Here is a 22,780-nt window from a genome sequence, read left to right as displayed (position 1 = left end):
AGTTATAAGTCAGACTTAATATCTTCTTGTGCTTGCTTAGAAGGTGATTAAGGATCTGTGGTGTTACTTGGAATAGGTCTGTGCTTGCTTGATCTATTTTAAGTGCATTGTCTGGTTAAGCTTGAATTGATTCTGTGCTTGCTTGAACAATTCAGTCTTAATCTTCCTAAATTATTAAGTTTAATCTCTGTGCTTGCTTGAGAGTAAATTTGATAATTATATCCTCCTTTGTGTCCAGAGAATATCACAAAAACAGTCACAAGAGTCTTTTAAGGAAACTGTCTGAGATTTCTTCTATTTCAGTCTGGTTTTCTATTTATTAAAAATACTTGGAGTGTGTGTAAAATCCTGAGAATTGGCACAGTTTTAGTTTGCTCCCTTAACTAAATTGTCACCAAGTTTCATGAATTTTCAAGGCCATTTACTATTTTTATAAAAATCCCCAAGTTTATTGCATTCCCTGAAAATTGCTCCTTTGCCTGTTTCAGGATTTGTCCAATTTGTGCTTGTCCCCATAGTTTACACTGCAAAACTGGTTATCAGAGCTTAGGTTCATAACACAATCCTACCTTGTGTTAGTCCTGAGTGAGAGAGAGGTCAATTCTTTTCCCAGCTACATCAAAACTACAAAAATAACCCAATGAGTGAGGAGAGGTTAGCAGGAATGGAAGCAAAGATGGATCAGTTAACCAACCTGGTTAATGTGACCCTGGAAGCTGTGAACACTGTGATGGCAAACATTCCCACTCCAGAAAGAGGAAGGCCACCACCCTACAGAGGAAGGGGCAGGGGTAGAGGTATCCTTGGAGCAGGAAGAGGCCAGCCACACCATGAAGAGGAACTCAACTCAGATTCAGAAGAATCCATGATGGAAGAAGGTAACTACTTGGCTAGAGATAAGGATGTTAAGGTAGAGATCCCTGATTTCCATGGTAGTTTAAATCCTGAGGACTTGTTAGACTGGCTTAGATCTGTTGAGAGAGTCTTTGAGTTTAAAAATTATGATGACAGAAAAGCTTTTAAGGTTGCTATTTTAAAACTCAAGGGCTATGCATCTCTTTGGTATGAGAATATGAAACACCAAAGGATTAGAGATGGTAAGGAACCAGTTAGGTCTTGGCTTAAGTTAAAAAAGAAGTTAAAGGAGAAATTCATAGCTAAAGACTATACTCAGGATATCTTTATTAAGCTGACTCAGTTGAGACAAGAGCAATTGACTGTTGAGGCCTACCTTAGGAGCTTTGAACAACTAACCCTACAATGTGAGGTCACTGAAAAACCTGAGCAAAAGATTGCTAGGTTCATTGAGGGTTTGGACCCTAAGATAGCTGGCAAGGTAAGAATGCAACAAGTCTGGTCATTTGATGAGGCAGTTAACCTAGCCTTAAGAATTGAGAAACTAGGGAAGGTGAAGCCTGCAACACCCAAATTTCCCACCAGAACAACTTTCAAACCCTATACTGGTGTCAAAATTACTGAGGTACCTAAACCAGCTACCCAACCAACAGTAGACAAAGGGAAGGCACCCATGTATCCCAGAACCAACCCACCTTTATCCAGGGATAAGGTCAAGTGCTTCCAATGCCAGGGCTTTGGTCATTTTAAGAAGGACTGTCCTTCTGACAGAGCTCTCACAGCTATGGAAATTGAAGAATGGGAAAGGGAAGGTCTAGTTGAGTATGAGGAAGAAGAGACACTGGTTCCAGCAGAGATGGAAGTTGAGAGGGAAACTGATCAAGGACAAGTTGTGGCCCACCCTGACACAGGGCACAATTTGGTCCTATGGAGGGTTATGCACTCTCAACCAGCTCCTCTAGAAGCTGATCAGAGATCCATGATATTCAGGAGTAGGTGCACTGTCCAAGGGAGAGTGTGTAATTTGATCATTGATGGAGGTAACTGTACCAATGTAGCTTCCACCATCATGGTTAGCAAGTTAAGCCTGCCTACTCAGGAGCACCCCAATCCATACAAACTGAGATGGTTAAGCAAAGGATCTGAAGTGAGAGTTGACAAGCAATGCATTGTTCCCTTTTCAATTGGGAAGGTGTACAAGGATGAAGTGCTGTGTGATGTGGTCCCTATGGATGCCTGCCATCTACTGCTAGGGAGACCATGGGAGTTTGACAGGAATACCACTCACCAAGGGAAGGAAAATGTCTATGTTTTCAAGCATAATGGGAAGAGAGTCACTCTGACTCCCTTACCACCAAACCAGAGGGGTTATGGAAGTCCTAACATGCCTGAGGAGGTTAATGGGGTACTATTTCTATCTGAGGCAGCTATGATCAAGGAGCTGAGGCAAGAACAACCTGTATTGTTTCTCCTATCAAGGGAAACCAACACTGAGTGGAACAAAGATGTGCCTGCAGAGGTTCAACCCCTAATTAAGAAGTACAAGGAGGTTTTTCCAGCTGAGTTGCCTAGTGGATTGCCACCCCTGAGAGGCATTGAGCATCACATAGACCTTGTACCTGGTTCTGTACTCCCTAACAGGCCAGCTTACAGGTGTGATCCCACAACAACCAAGGAGCTACAACATCAGATTGAAGAGTTAATGACAAAGGGATTTGTAAGGGAATCATTGAGCCCCTGTGCAGTACCTGCCTTACTAGTGCCTAAGAAAGATGGAAGTTGGAGAATGTGTACTGATAGCAGGGCTATAAACAACATCACAGTCAAGTACAGATTCCCTATTCCAAGACTAGATGACATGTTGGATGAACTCAGTGGGGCTCAGATATTTTCAAAAATAGATCTCAGGCAAGGGTATCATCAGGTGAGAATAAGAGAAGGTGATGAATGGAAAACAGCTTTCAAAACCAAACATGGCCTGTATGAGTGGCTTGTCATGCCATTTGGTTTGTCTAATGCTCCAAGCACCTTCATGAGGCTCATGACTGAAGTTCTAAGACCCTGCCTTGGAAAGTTTGCTGTAGTATACTTTGATGACATACTCATTTACAGCAGAAGTCCATCTGAGCATGTATTACATTTGGAGGTGATTTTTAAAATACTCAGGGAACAGAAGTTGTATGGGAAGCTTGAGAAGTGTACTTTCATGGTCAATGAGGTAGCATTTCTGGATATATTATATCGGGAAGAGGGATTTCAGTTGATCGGAGAAGATTCAGCTATGCAAACTTGGCCACCCCACAAACAATCACGAAGTAAGGGGATTTCATGGCCTAGCATCTTTCTACGTAAGATTCATTAAGAGTTTCAGCTCAATTGTTGCACCAATTACTGAATGTATGAGAAAGGGAGACTTCCAGGATCAAGTCGCTCAGCAGTCCTTTGAGGAAATCAAGAAGTTAATGTGTGAGACTCCCATTCTCAAGCTGCCTGACTTTGAACAACTATTTGAGGTAGAGTGTGATGCCAGTGGGGTTGGAATAGGAGCTGTCCTAATCCAAGGCCAGAGACCAGTGGCCTATTTCAGTGAGAAGTTAAATGGAGCCAAGCTGAAATATTCAACTTATGACAAGGAGTTCTATGCAATCATAAGGGCTCTTACACATTGGAGTCACTACTTGAAACCTAAGCCATTTGTGTTACATTCTGATCATGAGGCCCTGAAATACATCAATGGCCAACACAAGCTGAGCCATAGGCATGCTAAGTGGGTAGAATTCCTGCAAGCCTTTAACTTTTCAAGCAAATATAAAGAGGGGAAGCAGAATGTGGTAGCTGATGCCCTATCTAGGAGGCATTCTTTGTTGACTGTCATAAGTAACAAAGTCCTTGGGTTTGAATTCATGAAGGAGATGTATAAGGAGGACCCTGACTTCTCTGAGGAGTGGGTTGTTCTCACAGAAGGAGGCTAAACTCAGAGTAAGAAATATATGCTACAAGAAGGGTTTTTGTTTCATGGTAATAGGTTGTGTGTGCCAAGGGGATCCTATAGGGATTTGCTGATCAGGGAAGTCCATTCAGGAGGGTTAGGGGGACATTTTGGTGTTCAGAAAACCCTAGAGATCTTACAGGACCAGTTTTATTGGCCTAGAATGATGGGTGATGTTCAGGCAGTCCTTAGAAGGTGTTCAACATGTCAGAAGGCCAAGAGTTCCTTCCAAGCAGGACCCTACACTCCACTGCCTGTCCCTGATAAGCCTTGGGAAGATGTGAGCCTTGATTTCATTGTGGCATTACCAAGGACACAGAGAGGTAAAGACTCAATCATGGTGGTTGTGGATAGGTTCAGTAAGATGGCTCACTTCATAGCCTGCAAGAAGACTGAGGATGCTGCTAGTGTTGCTGAACTATATCTTAAAGAGATTGTGAGACTTCATGGGGTTCCTAAGACAATTGTATCTGACAGGGATACAAAATTTATGAGCTACTTTTGGAAAACCCTATGGAAACTGCTAAAGACAAAGCTTTTGTTCAGTACCTCTCATCACCCACAGACAGATGGGCAAACTGAGGTCACTAACAAAACTTTGGGGAGAATTTTAAGGTGCCTAGTTAGCAAAACCTTGAAGGATTGGGATTTAAAGCTAGCTGCAGCTGAATTTGCATTCAACAGAGCACCATCTACTGCAACTGGTTACAAGCCTTTTGAGATAGTCTATGGGGTTAATCCACTTATGCCCTTGGACTTGTCTTCTGTCCCAAAGGAAGAGATCAGTCCTGATGCCAAGAGAACAGCTGAACAACTGCTGAAGTTGCATGAAACTGTAAGAAAGCAAATTGAAAGGTCCAACGAGCTGTATAAAAAACAATCCAAGAAGCCTAGGAAAAAGAAGGAATTTGAGGCAGGAGATATGGTTTGGTTGCACCTCAGGAAGGAAAGATTCCCCTCCAAAAGAAAGAACAAGCTTATGCCTAGAGCAGATGGGCCATTTGAAGTCTTGGAAAGAATTGGTCCAAATGCTTATAAAATTGACTTGCCAGGAGAATATGGGGTTCATGGCACATTCAATGTGGGTGATCTAAGTCCATTCTATGAAGATTCTGAGGGAGAGGAGGATCCAGGCTTGAGGGCAAGCCCTGTTCAACCAGGGGGGTTGCGGCGGGAGGAGCGATAACCAGGCCAACACCTTTTCTATGACAGCACAATTCAAACCAAAGGTGACACCACTCGTGCAACCTCAACTGCCAGTCCAACTTCACCAGACCACAAGAACAGCAGCCAGGCTAGCCACCAGCAGCCACCTTGGCCAGCTGAATCCTTATTCAACTAGTCACAAATTAATCCTAAGGAGCCAGGCCAAATTCCTAAAGCATTGCACCAAAAATCAGACTGAAAGATAAGTTGCAGGGGGGTAAAACAGATAAAGTAAAGTTGCCATTTTTGGCCAAACAAGAGAAAACTCTCAACAAAGAAGAACTTGGCCTATTCAGCATTCATTTTTATAGAGCCTTGAGCCATATAAGATGCCTGCATCAAGGCCATTTGACCCATAACAACCAGCCAAAGATTTCAGCAACCAAAGACAACATGTCACTATCAACCTGCAGCTCTTTTGTTCTTGTTCAGTTTGCCTTAATTTCCTTTGTATCCGTTGTAATATAAGTCCACTACTCTTGTTTGCTTCCTAAGTTTAATCCTGGCCCTTAGATGGAGTTGTCTAGGGTTTATCATGTACTGAACTTCTCACAGAAAGGCCTATATAAGGACCCTTTCTCAGTCTGTTGTACTTAGACTTTGATTAATGAAAACCTTGAGATTTCTCTCAAAAATTTGCAAATCTTTTAACTTTGCTGAGTCTTAGTTATAAGTCAGACTTAATATCTTCTTGTGCTTGCTTAGAAGGTGATTAAGGATCTGTGGTGTTACTTGGAATAGGTCTGTGCTTGCTTGATCTATTTTAAGCGCATTGTCTGGTTAAGCTTGAATTGATTCTGTGCTTGCTTGAACAATTCAGTGTTAATCTTCCTAAATTATTAAGTTTAATCTCTGTGCTTGCTTGAGAGTAAATTTGATAATTATATCCTCCTTTGTGTCCAGAGAATATCACAAAAACAGTCACAAGAGTCTTTTAAGGAAACTGTCTGAGATTTCTTCTATTTCAGTCTGGTTTTCTATTTATTAAAAATACTTGGAGTGTGTGTAAAATCCTGAGAATTGGCACAGTTTTAGTTTGCTCCCTTAACTAAATTGTCACCAAGTTTCATGAATTTTCAAGGCCATTTACTATTTTTATAAAAATCCCCAAGTTTATTGCATTCCCTGAAAATTGCTCCTTTGCCTGTTTCAGGATTTGTCCAATTTGTGCTTGTCCCCATAGTTTACACTGCAGTATGCATCACTCTCCAAGTAACCAAGCTAAGACCCGCATCCGGCATAACCACATCATCCTCTTCATGGTCCGTTACCTCCCTTTCCTCATCACACACAAGGATCTCATCATCACCCCAATGAACCACTTCAAAGCTACTAAGGGCTCTCTTGGTTGGGCATTCTTTGGCAAAGTGACCATAACCTTGGCATTGGTAACATTTTTTGAGAGGCATGGTCTTTTTTTGTGAGGTCTCGGCTGTTTTCCCCTTGTCAAGCATGGAGGTTTTGTTTTGAGAGGGTGGTTCATTAATTTTGAAACTGGTTGGGGGTTTAAAGGTGGCTATTTTGGTGGTTGGTTTGGTGGTTGTAACCTTCCCTTTACCCATTTTCTCAACCCTTAAAGCCAAATTAACGGCCTCATCAAAGGACCATACTTGTTGCATTCTAACCCTATGAGCAATCTTGGTATCTAAACCTTCAACAAATCTAGCAATTTTCTGTTCGGGCTTCTCATTGAGTTCACATTGCAAAGTAAGTTGTTCAAAGTCCCTAAGATATGACTCAAGTGGTTGTTGGTCTTGTTTAAGTTGTGTGAGCTTAATGAAAATGTCTTGAGTGTACTCTTTAGGTATAAACTTCTCATTAAGCTTCTTTTTCAGTTTTAACCAAGACTTAATAGGTTCCTTACCATCCCTTCTTCTCTGATTTTTTAAGTTCTCATACCAAAGGGAAGCATAGCCTTTGAGTTTCAAGATTGCAACTTTAAAAGCTTTGCTATCAGAATAACCTTTAAACTCAAAGACTCTTTCAATGGTCCTAAACCAATCTAACAAATCCTCGGGGTTTAAACTACCATGAAAATCAGGAATCTCTACCTTTAAGTCTTTGTTGGGCTCTCCATGAAAGGCCTCGGCCATGGACTCCTCCGAATCAGAAAGCTCCTCTTCCTCACGGCCACCATGAGCTCGTCCTCTTCCCATGAAACCACGGCCTCTACCCCTGCCTCTAGGCGGTTGTCCTCCTCTTGGTGGTGGTGTTGGAATATTAGCCATGATAACATTGAGAGATTCTAGCAACAAATCACATTTTTCAGAAAGTTGAGTAACTTGTGTTTCAATTCCAGCAATCCTTTCTTCACTCATGGTTGTTTTTTGTGTTTTTAATGTGGTTAGGGTATAATGAACTCACAAAGAAAGGATTTTTGTTGTTAACCAAAGCTCTGATAACCAATTTGAACTAAAACTATCAGATTTGGAATGATATTAGACACGAAACCCCCAAATGACAAACAAAGAAAACTCAGCTTGTTTAGGACTCAAGGTATGACTTAATTCGAACACAAAGCAATGAATTAAGCCTAGGGCTCGTCCAAGCACTTAGCAAAGGACTTATCCAACCTTCTAGCACTAAGCAAGGGAGTTTTATCAAGCACAAAGCAAAGATAAAGAAGAAAGAAAGCAGGTTGCTTCTTAGGGTTTTTTCATTCAAAAATAATCTGATTTTGTCTAAGGGTTGTGTTTGCTTTTATAGGACAAGCAAGACAATCCCCTCCCTTCATCTAAGATAGCATCCTAAGGCCACAAAAAGAGCTGCTAATAGCCACAAAACACGGCAGCCCATGCCTTACAAGAATTCAGAAAAGAAAAGGACATAAAGCATAAAAGATAGAAAGTAAACTAATAGTACAACAATCCCTTGTTTACTAGCTCAAGTCTTGTTTATGCACACTTGGACTCACTTAGAAGACTTTGGCAAAGCTGCAAATACTCTCCTAAGGGCCCTTGAGCTATGTTTGATCAAAAGAGGAATGTTGATAGCGACATAATGCACAAAAAACTAAGCATGCTCCAGCCATGGTCCTGATTGCGCACGGTTTTTAAAGCTTGGCAAACTCCTTGATAGGAAAAGCTTTGGGATACAAGTTCCTACACAAAAACGTCCTAAACTCACCAAGGAATAGTCCCATGCTGGAAAAAGGCACGACTTCTTAGACGGAATTCATGTTAGACCTCAATCTTGTGCAAGGTCCAAAACCGGGTTCAAAAGGGGAATGCTCGGCTGAATTCTCTTCAACGAGTCACAAGGGCTAATGAACAAGGACAAATGGTTCACACAACGAGTCACATTCACTAATGAACAAGGACAAATGGTTCACACAACGACTCACATTCACTAATAAACAAGGACAAATGGTTTACACAACGAGTCACATTCACTAATAAACAAGGACAAATGGTTCACACAATGAGTCACAAGGGCTAATGAACAAAGACAAATGGTTCACACAACGAGTCACATTCACTAATGAACAAGGACACACAACGAGCCACATTCACTAATAAACAAGGACAAATAGCTTACACAACGAGTCAAAAGGACTAATGAACAAGTACAAATGGTTCACACAACGAGTCACATTTACTAATAAACAAAGACAAACGGTTCACACAATGAGCCACAAGGGCTAATGAACATGGACAAATAGTTCACACAACGAGTCACAAGGACTAATGAAGAAGGACAAATGGTTTACACAACGAGTTACAATTACTAATGAACAAGGACAAATGGTTCATACAACGAGTCACATGGACTAATGAACAATTACAATTGTTTAAAACAACAAGTCACAAAGACAAATGAAGAAGGACAAATGGTTTACACAACGAGTCACAAGGGCTAATGAACAAGGACAAATGGTTCATACAACGAGTCACATGGACTAATGAACAATTACAATTGTTTAACACAACGAGTCACGAAGACTAATGAACAAGGACATATGGTTCACATAACGAGTCACAAGGACTAATGAACAAGGACAAATGGTTCACACAATGAGTCACATGGACTAATGAACAATTACAATTGTTTGACACAACGAGTAACAAAGACTAACGAACAAGGACAAATGGTTTACAGAAAGAGTCACATTCACTAATAAACAAGGACAAATGGTTCACACAACGAGTCACAAGGGCTAATGAACAAAGACAGATGGTTCACACAACGAGTCACATTCACTAATGAACAAGGACACACAACGAGCCACATTCACTAATAAACAAGGACAAATAGCTTACACAACGAGTCAAAAGGACTAATGAACAAGGAAAAATAGTTCACACAACCAGTCACATTTACTAATAAACGAAGACAAATGGTTCACACAACGAGTCACATGGACTAATGAACAATTACAATTGTTTAAAACAACAAGTCACAAAGACAAATGAACAAGGACAAATGGTTCACACAACGAGTCACAAGGGCTAATGAACAAGGACAATTGGTTCACACAATGAGTCACATGGACTAATGAACAATTACAATTGTTTAACACAATGAGTCACAAAAACTAATGAACAAGGACAAATGGTTCACACAACGAGTCACAAGGACTAATGAACAAGGACAAATGGTTCACACAATGAGTCACAAGGGCTAATGAACAAGAACAAATGGTTCACACAACGAGTCACAAGGGCTAATGAACATGGACAAATGGTTCACACAACGAGTCACATTCACTAATGAACAAGGACAAATGGTTCACAACGACTCACATTCACTAATAAACAAGGACAATTGGTTTACACAACGAGTCACAAGGGCTAATGAACAAGGACAAATGGTTCACACAACGAGTCACATTCACTAATGAACAAGGACAAATGGTTCACACAACGACTCACATTCACTAATAAACAAGGACAAATGGTTTACACAACGAGTCACATTCACTAATAAACAAGGACAAATGGTTCACACAACGAGTCACAAGGGCTAATGAACAAAGACAAATGGTTCACACAACGAGTCACATTCACTAATGAACAAGGACACACAACGAGCCACATTCACTAATAAACAAGGACAAATAGCTTACACAACGAGTCAAAAGGACTAATGAACAAGGACAAATGGTTCACACAACGAGTCACATTTACTAATAAACAAAGACAAACGGTTCACACAATGAGCCATAAGGGCTAATAAACAAGGACAAATAGTTCACACAACGAGTCACAAGGACTAATGAAGAAGGACAAATGGTTTACACAACGAGTTACAATTACTAATGAACAAGGACAAATGGTTTACACAACGAGTCACAAAGGCTAATGAACAAGTACAAATGGTTCACACAACGAGTCACATGGAATAATGAACAATTACAATTGTTTAACACAACGAGTCACGAAGACTAATGAACAAGGACATATGGTTCACATAACGAGACACAAGGGCTAATGAACAAGGACAAATGGTTCACACAATGAGTCACATGGACTAATGAACAATTACAATTTTTTGACACAACGAGTAACAAAGACTAATGAACAAGGACAAATGGTTTACATAACGAATCACATTCACTAATAAACAAGGACAAATGGTTCACACAACGAGTCACAAGGGCTAATGAACAAAGACAAATGGTTCACACAATGAGTCACATTCACTAATGAACAAGGACACACAACGAGCCACATTCACTAATAAACAAGGACAAATAGCTTACACAACGAGTCAAAAGGACTAATGAACAAGGAAAAATGGTTCACACAACGAGTCACATTTACTAATAAACAAAGACAAATGGTTCACACAACGAGTCACATGGACTAATTAACAATTACAATTGTTTAAAACAAAAAGTCACAAAGACAAATGAACAAGGACAAATGGTTCACACAACGAGTCACAAGGGCTAATGAACAAGGACAAATTGTTCACACAATGTGTCACATGGACTAATGAACAATTACAATTGTTTAACACAATGAGTCACAAAAACTAATGAACAAGGACAAATGGTTCACACAACGAGTCACAAGGACTAATGAACAAGGACAAATGGTTCACACAACGAGTCACAAGGGCTAATGAACAAGAACAGATGGTTCACACAACGAGTCACAAGGGCTAATGAACATGGACAAATGGTTCACACAACGAGTCACATTCACTAATGAACAAGGACAAATGGTTCACAACGACTCACATTCACTAATAAACAAGGACAATTGGTTTACACAACGAGTCACAAGGGCTAATGAACAAGGACAAATGGTTCACACAACGAGTCACATTCACTAATGAACAAGGACAAATGGTTCACACAACGACTCACATTCACTAATAAACAAGGACAAATGGTTTACACAACGAGTCACATTCACTAATAAACAAGGACAAATGGTTCACACAACGAGTCACAAGGGCGAATGAACAAAGACAAATGGTTCACACAACGAGTCACATTCACTAATGAACAAGGACACACAACGAGCCACATTCATGATGCGAATGCGAATCAAGATATTGATCAAACTAATGATTCGAAGTTGGTTAATGAGCTGGACGAATTGGTCGTGAACACTCACGATAATGGCCTAATGTTGGTTCGTAATTTTCAGCCCTTACGCTCCAATGATCCTTCCTTTGTTAGTTTGCTAAATGTGGAATATGGGAACTGATGGGGAGCACACCAAGGCACCCGCTGCACGCACACCAAGGAGGACGAAATCCCGCTGCACGCACACCAAGGAGGACGAAATCCAGCTGCTTGTTTTCTTTATTTTTCAGCAACTTTTCCTTGTTTTCTTGCATGTTTCCTTGTGGAGACAACTTTTCCTTGTTTTCTTGCATGTTTCCTTGTGGAGACAACTTTTCCTTGTTTTCTTGCATGTTTCCTTGTGGAGACAACTTTTCCATGTTTTCTTGCTTGTTTAAATGTTAGCCATTGGATGTATTTTGGATGGTTAAGATTAGAAGGACTTGGGCTATAAGTAAGCCAAGTTCCCAAGTGTAATTTTCAGAAAATTCATAACAAAACACTTGTGTTAAAATCGTTTCTTGTTTGGAAACAAAACTGGTTTGGTTGAAACGCGATTTCGATTAAACTTTCGAGTTGTTGATCAATAGGTCTTGGTCTCACTCACCTTGATCAAGTAATAGGTCTTACTTGTTCAAACACTATCCTTTTATTTACAAAATTCAGAACGGGTCGTACCTAGTACGTTCGGTTCGCCAAAAACAGTCCATCAATTTTACTCTTTTTGTTCTCGAAATTAAACAGTTACAAGTCTGCGCGTACCTAGTACGAACAGTCCACCGTACTGTCCAAATCGTTTTTATTTCCGCTGCCCAATTCGTATCATTTGTGGTATCAGAGCTTCGGCTCTTGATCCTTGTTTAACTATGTCGGTGGATTTCAACAGTCCAGAATTCATTCATCAATTACGGGAAGCCTTGAAGCATGCTCGTGAAACTGATGAGCGTTGGCAACCTAGAAGAGGAGAACGAATTGTTGATGCATTCAAAGCGAGTGATCTTCCTGAATTCGTTGGAGGGGCTGATCCCGAGGCCTACTTGGAGTGGGAACGGAAAATCGATCGTTTGTTCGATTTCAAAGACTTGGATGATGATAAGAGGTGTGGGTTTGCAATTCTGAAATTGAGCAAAGGAGCATCGCTGTGGTATGAGGCGATGAAGGCTAAGAGGGTCCGAGAAGGCAAAGAGAAAATTGATTCTTGGGTATCCCTGAAACGCAAACTACGGAAAAGGTATGTACCATCGACCCATAGGCTGTCTACTTATCGCAAAATTGCTGATTTTAGACAAGGCAAATTGAGTGTTAGCGAGTATTTAGATGAATTTCAGAATCTTGCTATTATGGGTGAATTGGAAGAAATAGAGGAACAAAAAATTGCTCGATTTTTGCGTGGTTTAAATTATAACATTGCTAGCACGGTTGAGTTATACCAATATTCTGATTTTGATACTTTGTGTAGTCTTTGTTTGAAAGTCGAATCCCAAGGGAAAACTAAGTATGGGAGTGGGTCGAATTCAGAATCGAGTAAGCCTAAAACGTGGTCTAAACCCGAGTTTAAATCTGTCGGTACCCCAAACAACCAGGCCGTGTCTAACACCTCGACTGGCAACCCTAAAAACACCGCTGGTCAGTCCTCTAAACCCCCGGGAAAAGAGACTAGTTTGGCTAAGGTTCGATGCTTTAAGTGTCAAGGATTCGGTCATTATCAAAGTGCATGTCCTAATCAACGAGTTGTGACCTTAAGAGAAGCCTTTGAGTGTCGGGATGAATTGTTGGCCGAGGAAGAACAAATGGATGAGTTTCTGATTTCTAATGATAATGAGGAAGGGGAAGAAGAAGTAGAGGGTTATGAGGCACCTAATGTCAATACTAATTTGGTTTTGCGAACTTTGAAAATTGATTCTAAACCAATTGAGTCGGGACAACGGAACCAACTGTTTCATACTAATTGTAAGGTGAATAATAGATGGGTAAGTCTAATTATCGATGGGGGAAGTTGTACTAACGTTGCCTCTACTGAAATGGTGTCTAAGTTGGGTCTTAAGACCACAAAACATCCCCATCCTTATGCTTTGCATTGGCTAGATAACGGTAGTAGTGTCAAAGTTACTAAACAGGCCCGTGTGAATTTAGCAATGGGTTCGTATGTTGATGAGGTTTTGTGTGACGTTATACCCATGGATGCTTGTCATATCTTGTTGGGTCGACCTTGGCAATTTGATCGTGATGTGTTACATCGGGGAAAGTGTAATGAATATGAATTGAAAGATAAGGGAAAACGAATTGTGCTCAAGCCTTTATCACCTCAAAACAGCCGTGTTGCTGCCACAAACACGGTTCCCAAGGCTGGTATATCGTTGTTGATTGGAAAACGGGATGTGGAGCGAGCTATTGATGGTGGTGAACGGGTTTTCTTACTGGTTGCTAAAGAGAATTCGAGTTCTAATGTTGTTTTGCAGGAAAATGACCAAGTTGAAAAACTCCTTACGGAGTTTAGTGATGTATTTCCCGATGAGCTACCGGCTGGTTTGCCTCCTATTCGGGGCATTGAACATCAAATTGACCTTATTCCGGGCTCATCTCTCCCGAATAAGGCTGCTTATCGTTGTAATCCCAAAGAAACAAAGGAACTCCAAAAGCAAATCGATGAATTGATGGCTAGGGGCTATGTTCGTGAAAGCATAAGTCCTTGTCTTTGTACCGGTACTACTTGTGCCAAAGAAAGATGGGTCGTGGAGGATGTGTGTTGATAGTCGTGCCGTGAATAATATAACAATCAAATACCGCTTCCCAATTCCAAGACTCGATGATATGCTTGACGAGCTTCATGGTTCGGTCATCTTCTCAAAAATCGACCTTAGAAGTGGTTACCATCAGATTCGAATGCGTGAAGGTGATGAATGGAAGACGGCTTTCAAAACGAAGCATGGGTTATATGAATGGACCGTTATGCCATTCGGTCTTACCAATGCTCCAAGTACCTTCATGAGATTGATGAATGAGGTACTTAAATCTTTCTTGGGCAGATTTGTTGTGGTTTATCTTGATGATATATTGGTGTATAGCAGGAGCATAGATGATCATTTTGAACATTTGAGGCAAGTGTTCGAAACATTGCGAAGTCAGAAACTTTATGGGAAGCGTGAGAAGTGCTCTTTTCTTGTGGAGAGCGTAATTTTCTTAGGATACGTGGTGTCCAAGGATGGTGTCTCGGTTGATCAATCAAAAATCGAAGCGATTCGATCATGGCCAGAACCTAAAACCGTTAGTGAGGTACGATCTTTTCATGGGCTTGCTTCATTTTATCGTCGATTTATTCAAAATTTCAGTACCATAACCAGCCCTATAACGGAGTGTTTGAAGAAAGGGAGTTTTAATTGGGGCGGGGCTGCCAAGCAAGCTTTTGAAACGATTAAGGATCGGTTGTGTACCGCTCCTATCTTGGCTTTACCCGACTTTACTCAACCTTTCGAGGTAGAGTGTGATGCTAGTGGCGTAGGAATAGGGGCTGTTTTGATTCAGGGGAATCGTCCTATTGCCTACTTCTCGGAGAAATTGGGTGGGGCTCGATTGAATTATTGCACTTATGATAAGGAATTTTATGCTATTGTGCGGGCTCTTGATCATTGGAGTCACTACCTTCGTCCTAACCATTTTATATTGCATTCCGACCACGAATCCTTGAAATATATTAATGGGCCGCAGAAGTTGAATCTTAGGCACGCAAAATGGGTGGAATTTTTACAATCATTTCACTTTTCATCCAAATATAAAAATGGGAAGAGTAATGTTGTAGCCGATGCTTTGTCTCGTCGGTATACCTTGCTGTCCACACTTGATGTCCGTCTTTTGGGCTTTGAAACTTTGAAGGATTACTATGGTGAAGATGGAGATTTTGGTGCTATATATCTTGAGTGCAAATCAGGAACTAAGGGAGAGTATTTGATTCAAAACGATTTTCTTTTTAAAGGAAATCGACTTTGTGTTCCTAAGCATCCGATTCGGGAACTACTTGTAAGGGAGGCTCACGGTGGAGGGCTAGCTGGTCACTTCGGAATGGCTAAGACCGTGGAGATCTTGAAAGAGCATTTCTTATGGCCACGATTGCAAAAAGATGTTCACAATATCGTGGGTAAGTGTGTTACTTGTCAAGTTTCGAAGAGCAAGTTCAAACCAGGTGAATATACTCCTTTGCCAATTCCGGCCAGGCCTTGGGACGATGTTTCTATGGACTTCATTGTTGCTTTGCCACGCACTCAACGTGGGAAGGATGCTATTATGGTGGTGGTTGATCGTTTTTCCAAGATGGCTCATTTTGTTGCTTGTCATAAAACCGATGATGCTTCTAACGTGGCTGATTTGTACTATCGGGAAATTGTGAGGTTACATGGCATTCGAAAGACTATTGTGTCAGATCGGGATTCTAAATTCTTGAGCTATTTTTGGAATACATTGTGGAGGAAAGTGGGTACAAAGTTGCTGTTTAGTACCTCTCACCATCCTCAAACCGATGGGCAAACCGAAGTCACAAATCGAACTTTGGGAACTTTGTTGCGTGGGCTTGTGAGCAAGACACAAAAGGATTGGGATCTCAAACTTTCTCATGCCGAATTTGCTTATAATAGGTCGCCTACTCATGCTACGGGTCATTCACCGTTTGAAGTTGTATACGGTATTAATCCTTATCTTCCTTTGGATTTAATTCCGTTGCCTAAAGATGAATTGGTGCATAAAGATGCCGAGTCCAAGTTGAAAGCAATGTTGAAACTCCACGAGCAAGTCCGGGCCAGAATTGAAGCCGTGAATGCAGCCTATAAACGGAAGTCAAGCAAGAATAAGAAGCCAAGGGTGTTCGAGGTTGGAGACTTGGTTTGGGTGCATTTGAGAAAGGAGCGATTTCCAAGCAAACGGAAGAATAAACTCATGCCTAGAGCGGAAGGTCCTTATAAAATTGTGGGGCGAGTCAACAACAATGCTTACAAAGTTGAACTTCCTGGTGATTATGGTGTTCACGCCACTTTTAATGTTGGTGATCTCTCTCCTTACTTGGATGACGATGGCCTAGCTGAATTGAGGTCAATTCCTTTTCAAGGGGGAGGGGATGATGCGAATGCGAATCAAGATATTGATCAAACTAATGATTCGAAGTTGGTTAATGAGCTGGACGAATTGGTCGTGAACACTCACGATAATGGCCTAATGTTGGTTCGTAATTTTCAGCCCTTACGCTCCAATGATCCTTCCTTTGTTAGTTTGCTAAATGTGGAATATGGGAACTGATGGGGAGCACACCAAGGCACCCGCTGCACGCACACCAAGGAGGACGAAATCCCGCTGCACGCACACCAAGGAGGACGAAATCCAGCTGCTTGTTTTCTTTATTTTTCAGCAACTTTTCCTTGTTTTCTTGCATGTTTCCTTGTGGAGACAACTTTTCCTTGTTTTCTTGCATGTTTCCTTGTGGAGACAACTTTTCCTTGTTTTCTTGCATGTTTCCTTGTGGAGACAACTTTTCCATGTTTTCTTGCTTGTTTAAATGTTAGCCATTGGATGTATTTTGGATGGTTAAGATTAGAAGGACTTGGGCTATAAGTAAGCCAAGTTCCCAAGTGTAATTTTCAGAAAATTCATAACAAAACACTTGTGTTAAAATCGTTTCTTGTTTGGAAACAAAACTGGTTTGGTTGAAACGCGATTTCGATTAAACTTTCGAGTTGTTGATCAATAGGTCTTGGTCTCACTCACCTTGATCAAGTAATAGGTCTTACTTGTTCAAACACTATCCTTTTATTTACAAAATTCAGAACGGGTCGTACCTAGTACGTTCGGTTCGCCAAAAACAGTCCATCAATTTTACTCTTTTTGTTCTCGAAATTAAACAGTTACAAGTCTGCGCGTACCTAGTACGAACAGTCCACCGTACTGTCCAAATCGTTTTTATTTCCGCTGCCCAATTCGTATCAATTCACTAATAAACAAGGACAAATAGCTTACACAACGAGTCAAAAGGACTAATGAACAAGGACAAATTGTTCACACTGAAGGAAATGTAGATTCATATACATATTAACATACTCATATATGTCTTAATTAATTTGTCATAAAATTAAATACGGATTTTATGCATGCAAACAATATGAAAAATAGAGGAGAAATCATGTCCTTACATTGGTGATTTCGGATTTATTGGGCACAAAAGAAATCTCCTTTTCTTTTGTTCTTGAGCTTTCCTAAGATGGAAGAACAAGATCCAAGTATAGGATCTCTCCTTAGGATTAATACCCAAAGCTTTCTCTTAATTCAAATTAATATTATAAGTACTAGTATAATATTAATCTAGTAGAAAATTGAACCAAAAATATTTATAGAACACTTAAATATTTCGGTTTATAGAGAGAAGTAGAGGAGGATTTTTATTCTCTCTAGAAATTGTATTTTGGATGATAGGTTAGAATGAATGATGATTCACACATACTTGAAGTAATGTGTTGATCGAAAATCTAAGGCAAAACCCTTGCCTTTCCCTTGGTAAAACCGGGTAGGAGGGAAGAGGAGGGAAGAAAACTCACCCAATGCATGCCCTTGTTTGCCTTCACAATGCAAACTAGGGTTGCATGCCTACTCTTGATAGTAATCATTGTGTTTTCTAATTCTAATATAAACACAATATGTAGCTAAATACTCCTCCAATTTTCGGCACTTTACTTAATATGGATTCCATATTATTTTTTGTCAATTGTCAATATGTCACATGTCATATGTCACATAAATTTGTTATGTATTTTTTTTTTAACATTTTAAAAATCAACGTATTATTAAAATACGTCACATACAAAAATCGACTTAGTAATTTCATAATTACTTGTACCAAAATATTTTACCATTTATAAATCACAACAGATTGTATTTATAAAAATTCATTCAATTTCGATTGTTTCTTTAAACAATAATTTCATCCGAGTAATGAAACAATTCGATTACTCAGACCGTATCTCATTTAATCGCATTTCAATATGATACGTAAATTTTACTTCCAAAATCGTCCGTCAATTTTCAAGTAATTTAATTAACTCGTAACGTTATACGATTAATTAAATAATCAATTAACATGTTGCCCTATAGGTATGACCTAGGGGTCAACTCGATCACCACCACACACGACAAGTAATGTCAAACTCTAGTCGACCAATCATTACCGATGTATGTTGACCGATTGTTGATAACAATATTACTTCCCAATTGTATTCTATATGATGAGACTTAAACATGTGATCATCATGATCAACAATCGTGATCGCATCATTGTCGGAGGACACATATTCCAACAATCTCCCACTTGTCCTCGACAAGTGTGCGTCACCAATTCTCTTGTCCTATTACTATCTCCCACTCAATGCAAGGTGTCTTTCAGGTCGTACTTGCAAGTGATCATATCGAGAGTGGTTTCCTCGATCTGGAGAATAACTGATTGACCGGACTTATCTATCATAGATACTTTCCGAGCGTGGCCACGCATTTCCAGTTCATTACTCCTCGAGTGGCCCTGAGATATTGTTATAACCCTGACTAGGGGTGGACAATTCCTATCGCACTCATTCCCTTCGACTAGCCATAGCCATCTAACCCAAAATATGCCCATTTGACCCCATTTACGAAGGTCGTAGTAACACAAATCAAAGTTAATCTGAAACTGTGCCATCTTAGGCGAATAGTCTTTAGTCAAAAGAATCGACTCATTCGAATACTATAGTAGCTCTCGCCACGACCAGGCTATATAAATTTGCCAGAACTCTATAAGCGGTCATTAGGCCCGACAAAAAGTTCCTAACAGTCTGCCTGTGTGATCGACTAGTCATCTCACATGACTCTATGGCACTTGAACTTGCCATCAATCGCATCACACTCTAGTCACTTCGAGACGTCACCTCATATAAGTAACTATGTGCAAGTACAATGTTAATCCATGTTCACTTTAACGGGGTTCAATTGTCTCTACAACCCGTTTGGATATAACAATGTACAAGGTGAGTTGATAATAACTCAAACGACAAATGTCGACATCACACTCGGGTAGTCAATATCATATTACAACCTTGTGATGTATATCGTAAGTGTAAACACTTATTGATTGCAATAGAAGTTTAACATCCCATGTGTCCATGTGTTCAAACTTCTTACACTTGCAATCTCCTTTACATTCATGTTCTCTCTCACAAAGATGAATCTTACCAAGTACACATCAAGGTTCCCGACCTTGGTTTCGGTTCTTTAACTTGAAAGAACTTTCTTATCGACTATCACATAACGACTGAATTTGTGATGAATGATATAACTTGTACTGATCAAGTACCCCATCCACACACAATGCACTAGGTATATGTTTTGTAGAATCTTGTAACAATTGACAAGATTATTAGCTTAGCACTTCTCACAAGTCCTAGCTTAACTAGGAAAGATTATTTTTGAATAACTTCTTATTCGACCAAGCATCTTTCCAAAACTTCTTATTTCTTTTTCTAGGCTTGAAAGATTTGGGATTCTCATAAATCCTTACATGTGCTCGGACTTTCTATAATATGTGCAACCTCTTATCACATAATGGAGTATTCCGTCAAACACCGAAATCGCTCATCGGATTCTACTTGAGAATCCATGACGTTTCTATTATGGCTCACCAATCAATCATCATGCTCTTATGCATATGATTCATAATTGGACATGTACATGATTATTCTAATGGCGGAAACATTAGTTACTAATAATCATGAGATCAACCGTTCATAGGTTCAATGAACGACCATGACTGCTAATGGTAATTCCATTTTCATCCCTTAATGTAATTGGATTCATCATTGTCCATTTTCATCCAGAATTGAAAACTCAAATGCTTCTCTATGAAAGAAGGTATTAGCTCGTCATTCTTTAATGAGTGATGAGTTGTAAACATTCAAAGGATGATAGCTCCCACTAAATTCCATGTCTTCACATGAGAATTTCCTAACTCCCACTCAATTCTACACATTTCGAAATTGACTTCTCAATCGAAATTTATCAAGAATTGAAATATAAATTGCATTGCCAAGTTATTAGGATAAAACCATATATGTTCCCATCATATCCTTTTAAAATACCTATTTTGAAGTGGTCTCATCTTAACCTTACGGAAAGAGATTTTAAATCTCCAACACACTCATGTCATAATGATGTGTAGCAATGTCATTATTCAAGTATAAACAATATCTAGAATACGTCCTTCGCAAATACCCTTTTGGAAGGAGGTTTAACCATTTCATAGTGAGGTTAAGCAATGACATTTGCGTGGTTAAAACTTTGGCCATTGAAGATATCGGTATATCAATTTTTGCAACTCGATCATAACTAGTATGTTACTATGATTCATTTAGGCTCTTAAGTAAATCTCAAGGTTGAAACTATTGGTCAAATATTTCATAAACTTAGTCAAAAACTTGTTGAGACTTTACATTAGTCATTTTCTTCCAAAACCTTCTTTTGGTCTCCTCGTGTAGTTATCTTGAGAATATACTCTTATGATTACTTCACTTGGTCTCTTTAGTCATATAGAGCTAACATGAGACTATAGATCTCATCTATTCGGCATACTATGCAAATAGTTATACCTTCATTCAAATCATTCTCTCTTGCGTAGATCTTCATTTACACAAGTACACAATTTTTATCTTGCCTTGTGTGTTGATCTTGCCTTGTGTGTTGTGTCCTCATATTTCTCCCACTCTATCTTTAGAATAAATACACTATAGATTCAAAGATAGCATATGAGACACAAATTAATGATGTTGAAGTATAAGGAGAACTATCTCATAGATAGACTAATAGTTCTTGATTTCATATGTGTACTTGGTGGTCGACATTCCTTTAAGAGAGTTCATAGACTCAAAATTGCTTTATAAATGATCATACACAAGCCTTAAGCATGTGGACATATAATGAAACCCGTCATTATATTTGTCTATTAGATCACTTTAAGTGAATAATCTTATGTTCCTAAGAGCAAGCATTTAAAGATGAAAATTTAGAACATAAAGGATAAATGATAAAACGGGTGACTTGGGTTGCAAACCAAGTCACCATCATCCAAAATACAAACCATTATCCAAAATACTTTTCCATGTCGAACACGGAAACTTAAAGTTCTAAAGATTCAAAACATAAATTAAAGTAAGACAATGAAAAGCAAAACTCCATAAAAGCTATCCATAGCTTCTCCATGGTTTTTCATGCTTGCTTTTCCTTTCCTTTGTCTTTGCTTGGTGGAGGCCCTATTTACAATAAAAAGGGAGATACATTATCACAACTTTGCATCATAATACCATAGTTGAATTAGAAACATAAAAGAAGGATAGTCATTTACCTACTGGAGTGATCTTTCCAGCTTTGATATCACCAAGGTATTTGGAACAATTTCTTTTCCAATGTCCCATGCCATTACAATAATGGCATTTATCAAGAGGACCTCAAGAGACACATCCTTGTCTTGCATGTTGAAATTCACCCGGAATTGCACATATGCCTTGACTTTGGACAAGGAGTGTAGAATCCTATCTACGATGAGTTCTTTGGGGATTTCAACCTTTTGAATTTTCAAGGTCTCGACAAGCTCCATGAGTTTGAGCACATGAGGGCTAACCTTTTGGCCCTCTTTGAAGTCGAGATCAAAGAATGCCGCGGCCGCCTCATATTGGACGATCCGCGGAGTTTGTGAAAACATGGTCACAAGTTTGGAGTAAATCTCATTAGCATTGCCCATTTTAAAGGCTCTCCTTTGGAGGTCCGCCTCCATCGCAAATATCAAGACATTTTTCATTGCGACGGACTCCTTTTGGTAAGCCTCATATGCTTCCCTAGTGGCCGCGGTGGACCTAGTGGAGGGTTCGGGTGGAGAGGCCTCGGTAAGGTAACGAAGCTTGTCGTCACCTTCGGCGGCTAATTTGAGTTGGGCATCCCATTCGGAGAAATTTGACCCATTCTTTTCAAGTTTACATCGATCCATAAAGGATCGGAGCCAAGACGAACTAGCAAGAGGTGTGGCATTAGGGGTTGGTGTTGCCATTTGTTATGAGAAAAGAGAAGTGGTCTACAAAACAAAATAGAAGGAGTAAAACAAATGTCGTTTTAATAATAATACTCGTAAAAATGTATGATTTAAACAAGTTTTATGCATTTTTCTAGTGACC

The 22,780-nt window shown here is 39.7% G+C and overlaps 2 protein-coding genes across 2 annotated transcripts; both read left to right on the top strand.

The window, feature by feature from the left end:
• The first annotated feature begins 640 nt into the window (after positions 1-640).
• Positions 641-3,217, top strand: LOC141649333 (uncharacterized). Its single transcript, XM_074458026.1, has 2 exons — positions 641-2,779; positions 2,930-3,217. The coding sequence occupies exons 1-2, from the start codon at positions 641-643 to the stop codon at positions 3,215-3,217; spliced, it is 2,427 nt and encodes an 808-aa protein (XP_074314127.1).
• A 9,216-nt stretch (positions 3,218-12,433) lies between these two features.
• On the top strand, positions 12,434-14,317 carry LOC141649332 (uncharacterized). Its single transcript, XM_074458025.1, has one exon. It carries the CDS (start codon positions 12,434-12,436, stop codon positions 14,315-14,317), a length of 1,884 nt encoding a protein of 627 aa, XP_074314126.1.
• The last annotated feature ends 8,463 nt before the right edge of the window (positions 14,318-22,780 follow it).

This window comes from Silene latifolia, chromosome 3 (genome assembly GCF_048544455.1).
Source record: "Silene latifolia isolate original U9 population chromosome 3, ASM4854445v1, whole genome shotgun sequence".
NCBI lineage: Eukaryota > Viridiplantae > Streptophyta > Magnoliopsida > Caryophyllales > Caryophyllaceae > Silene > Silene latifolia.
Note: the sequence above shows the minus strand (reverse complement) of the source record. Positions and strands in the feature narration are given on the sequence as shown.

What these genes read in the sequence shown, in the direction of transcription:
- LOC141649333 (XM_074458026.1), top strand. Translation starts at nt 641, where the DNA reads ATGAGTGAGGAGAGGTTAGCAGGAATGGAAGCAAAGATGGATCAGTTA. An exon ending in TCAGGCAAGGGTATCATCAG is followed by an intron (nt 2,780 to 2,929) that starts GTGAGAATAAGA and finishes TGCCTTGGAAAG; the next exon opens with TTTGCTGTAGTATACTTTGA.
- LOC141649332 (XM_074458025.1), top strand. Translation starts at nt 12,434, where the DNA reads ATGTCGGTGGATTTCAACAGTCCAGAATTCATTCATCAATTACGGGAA.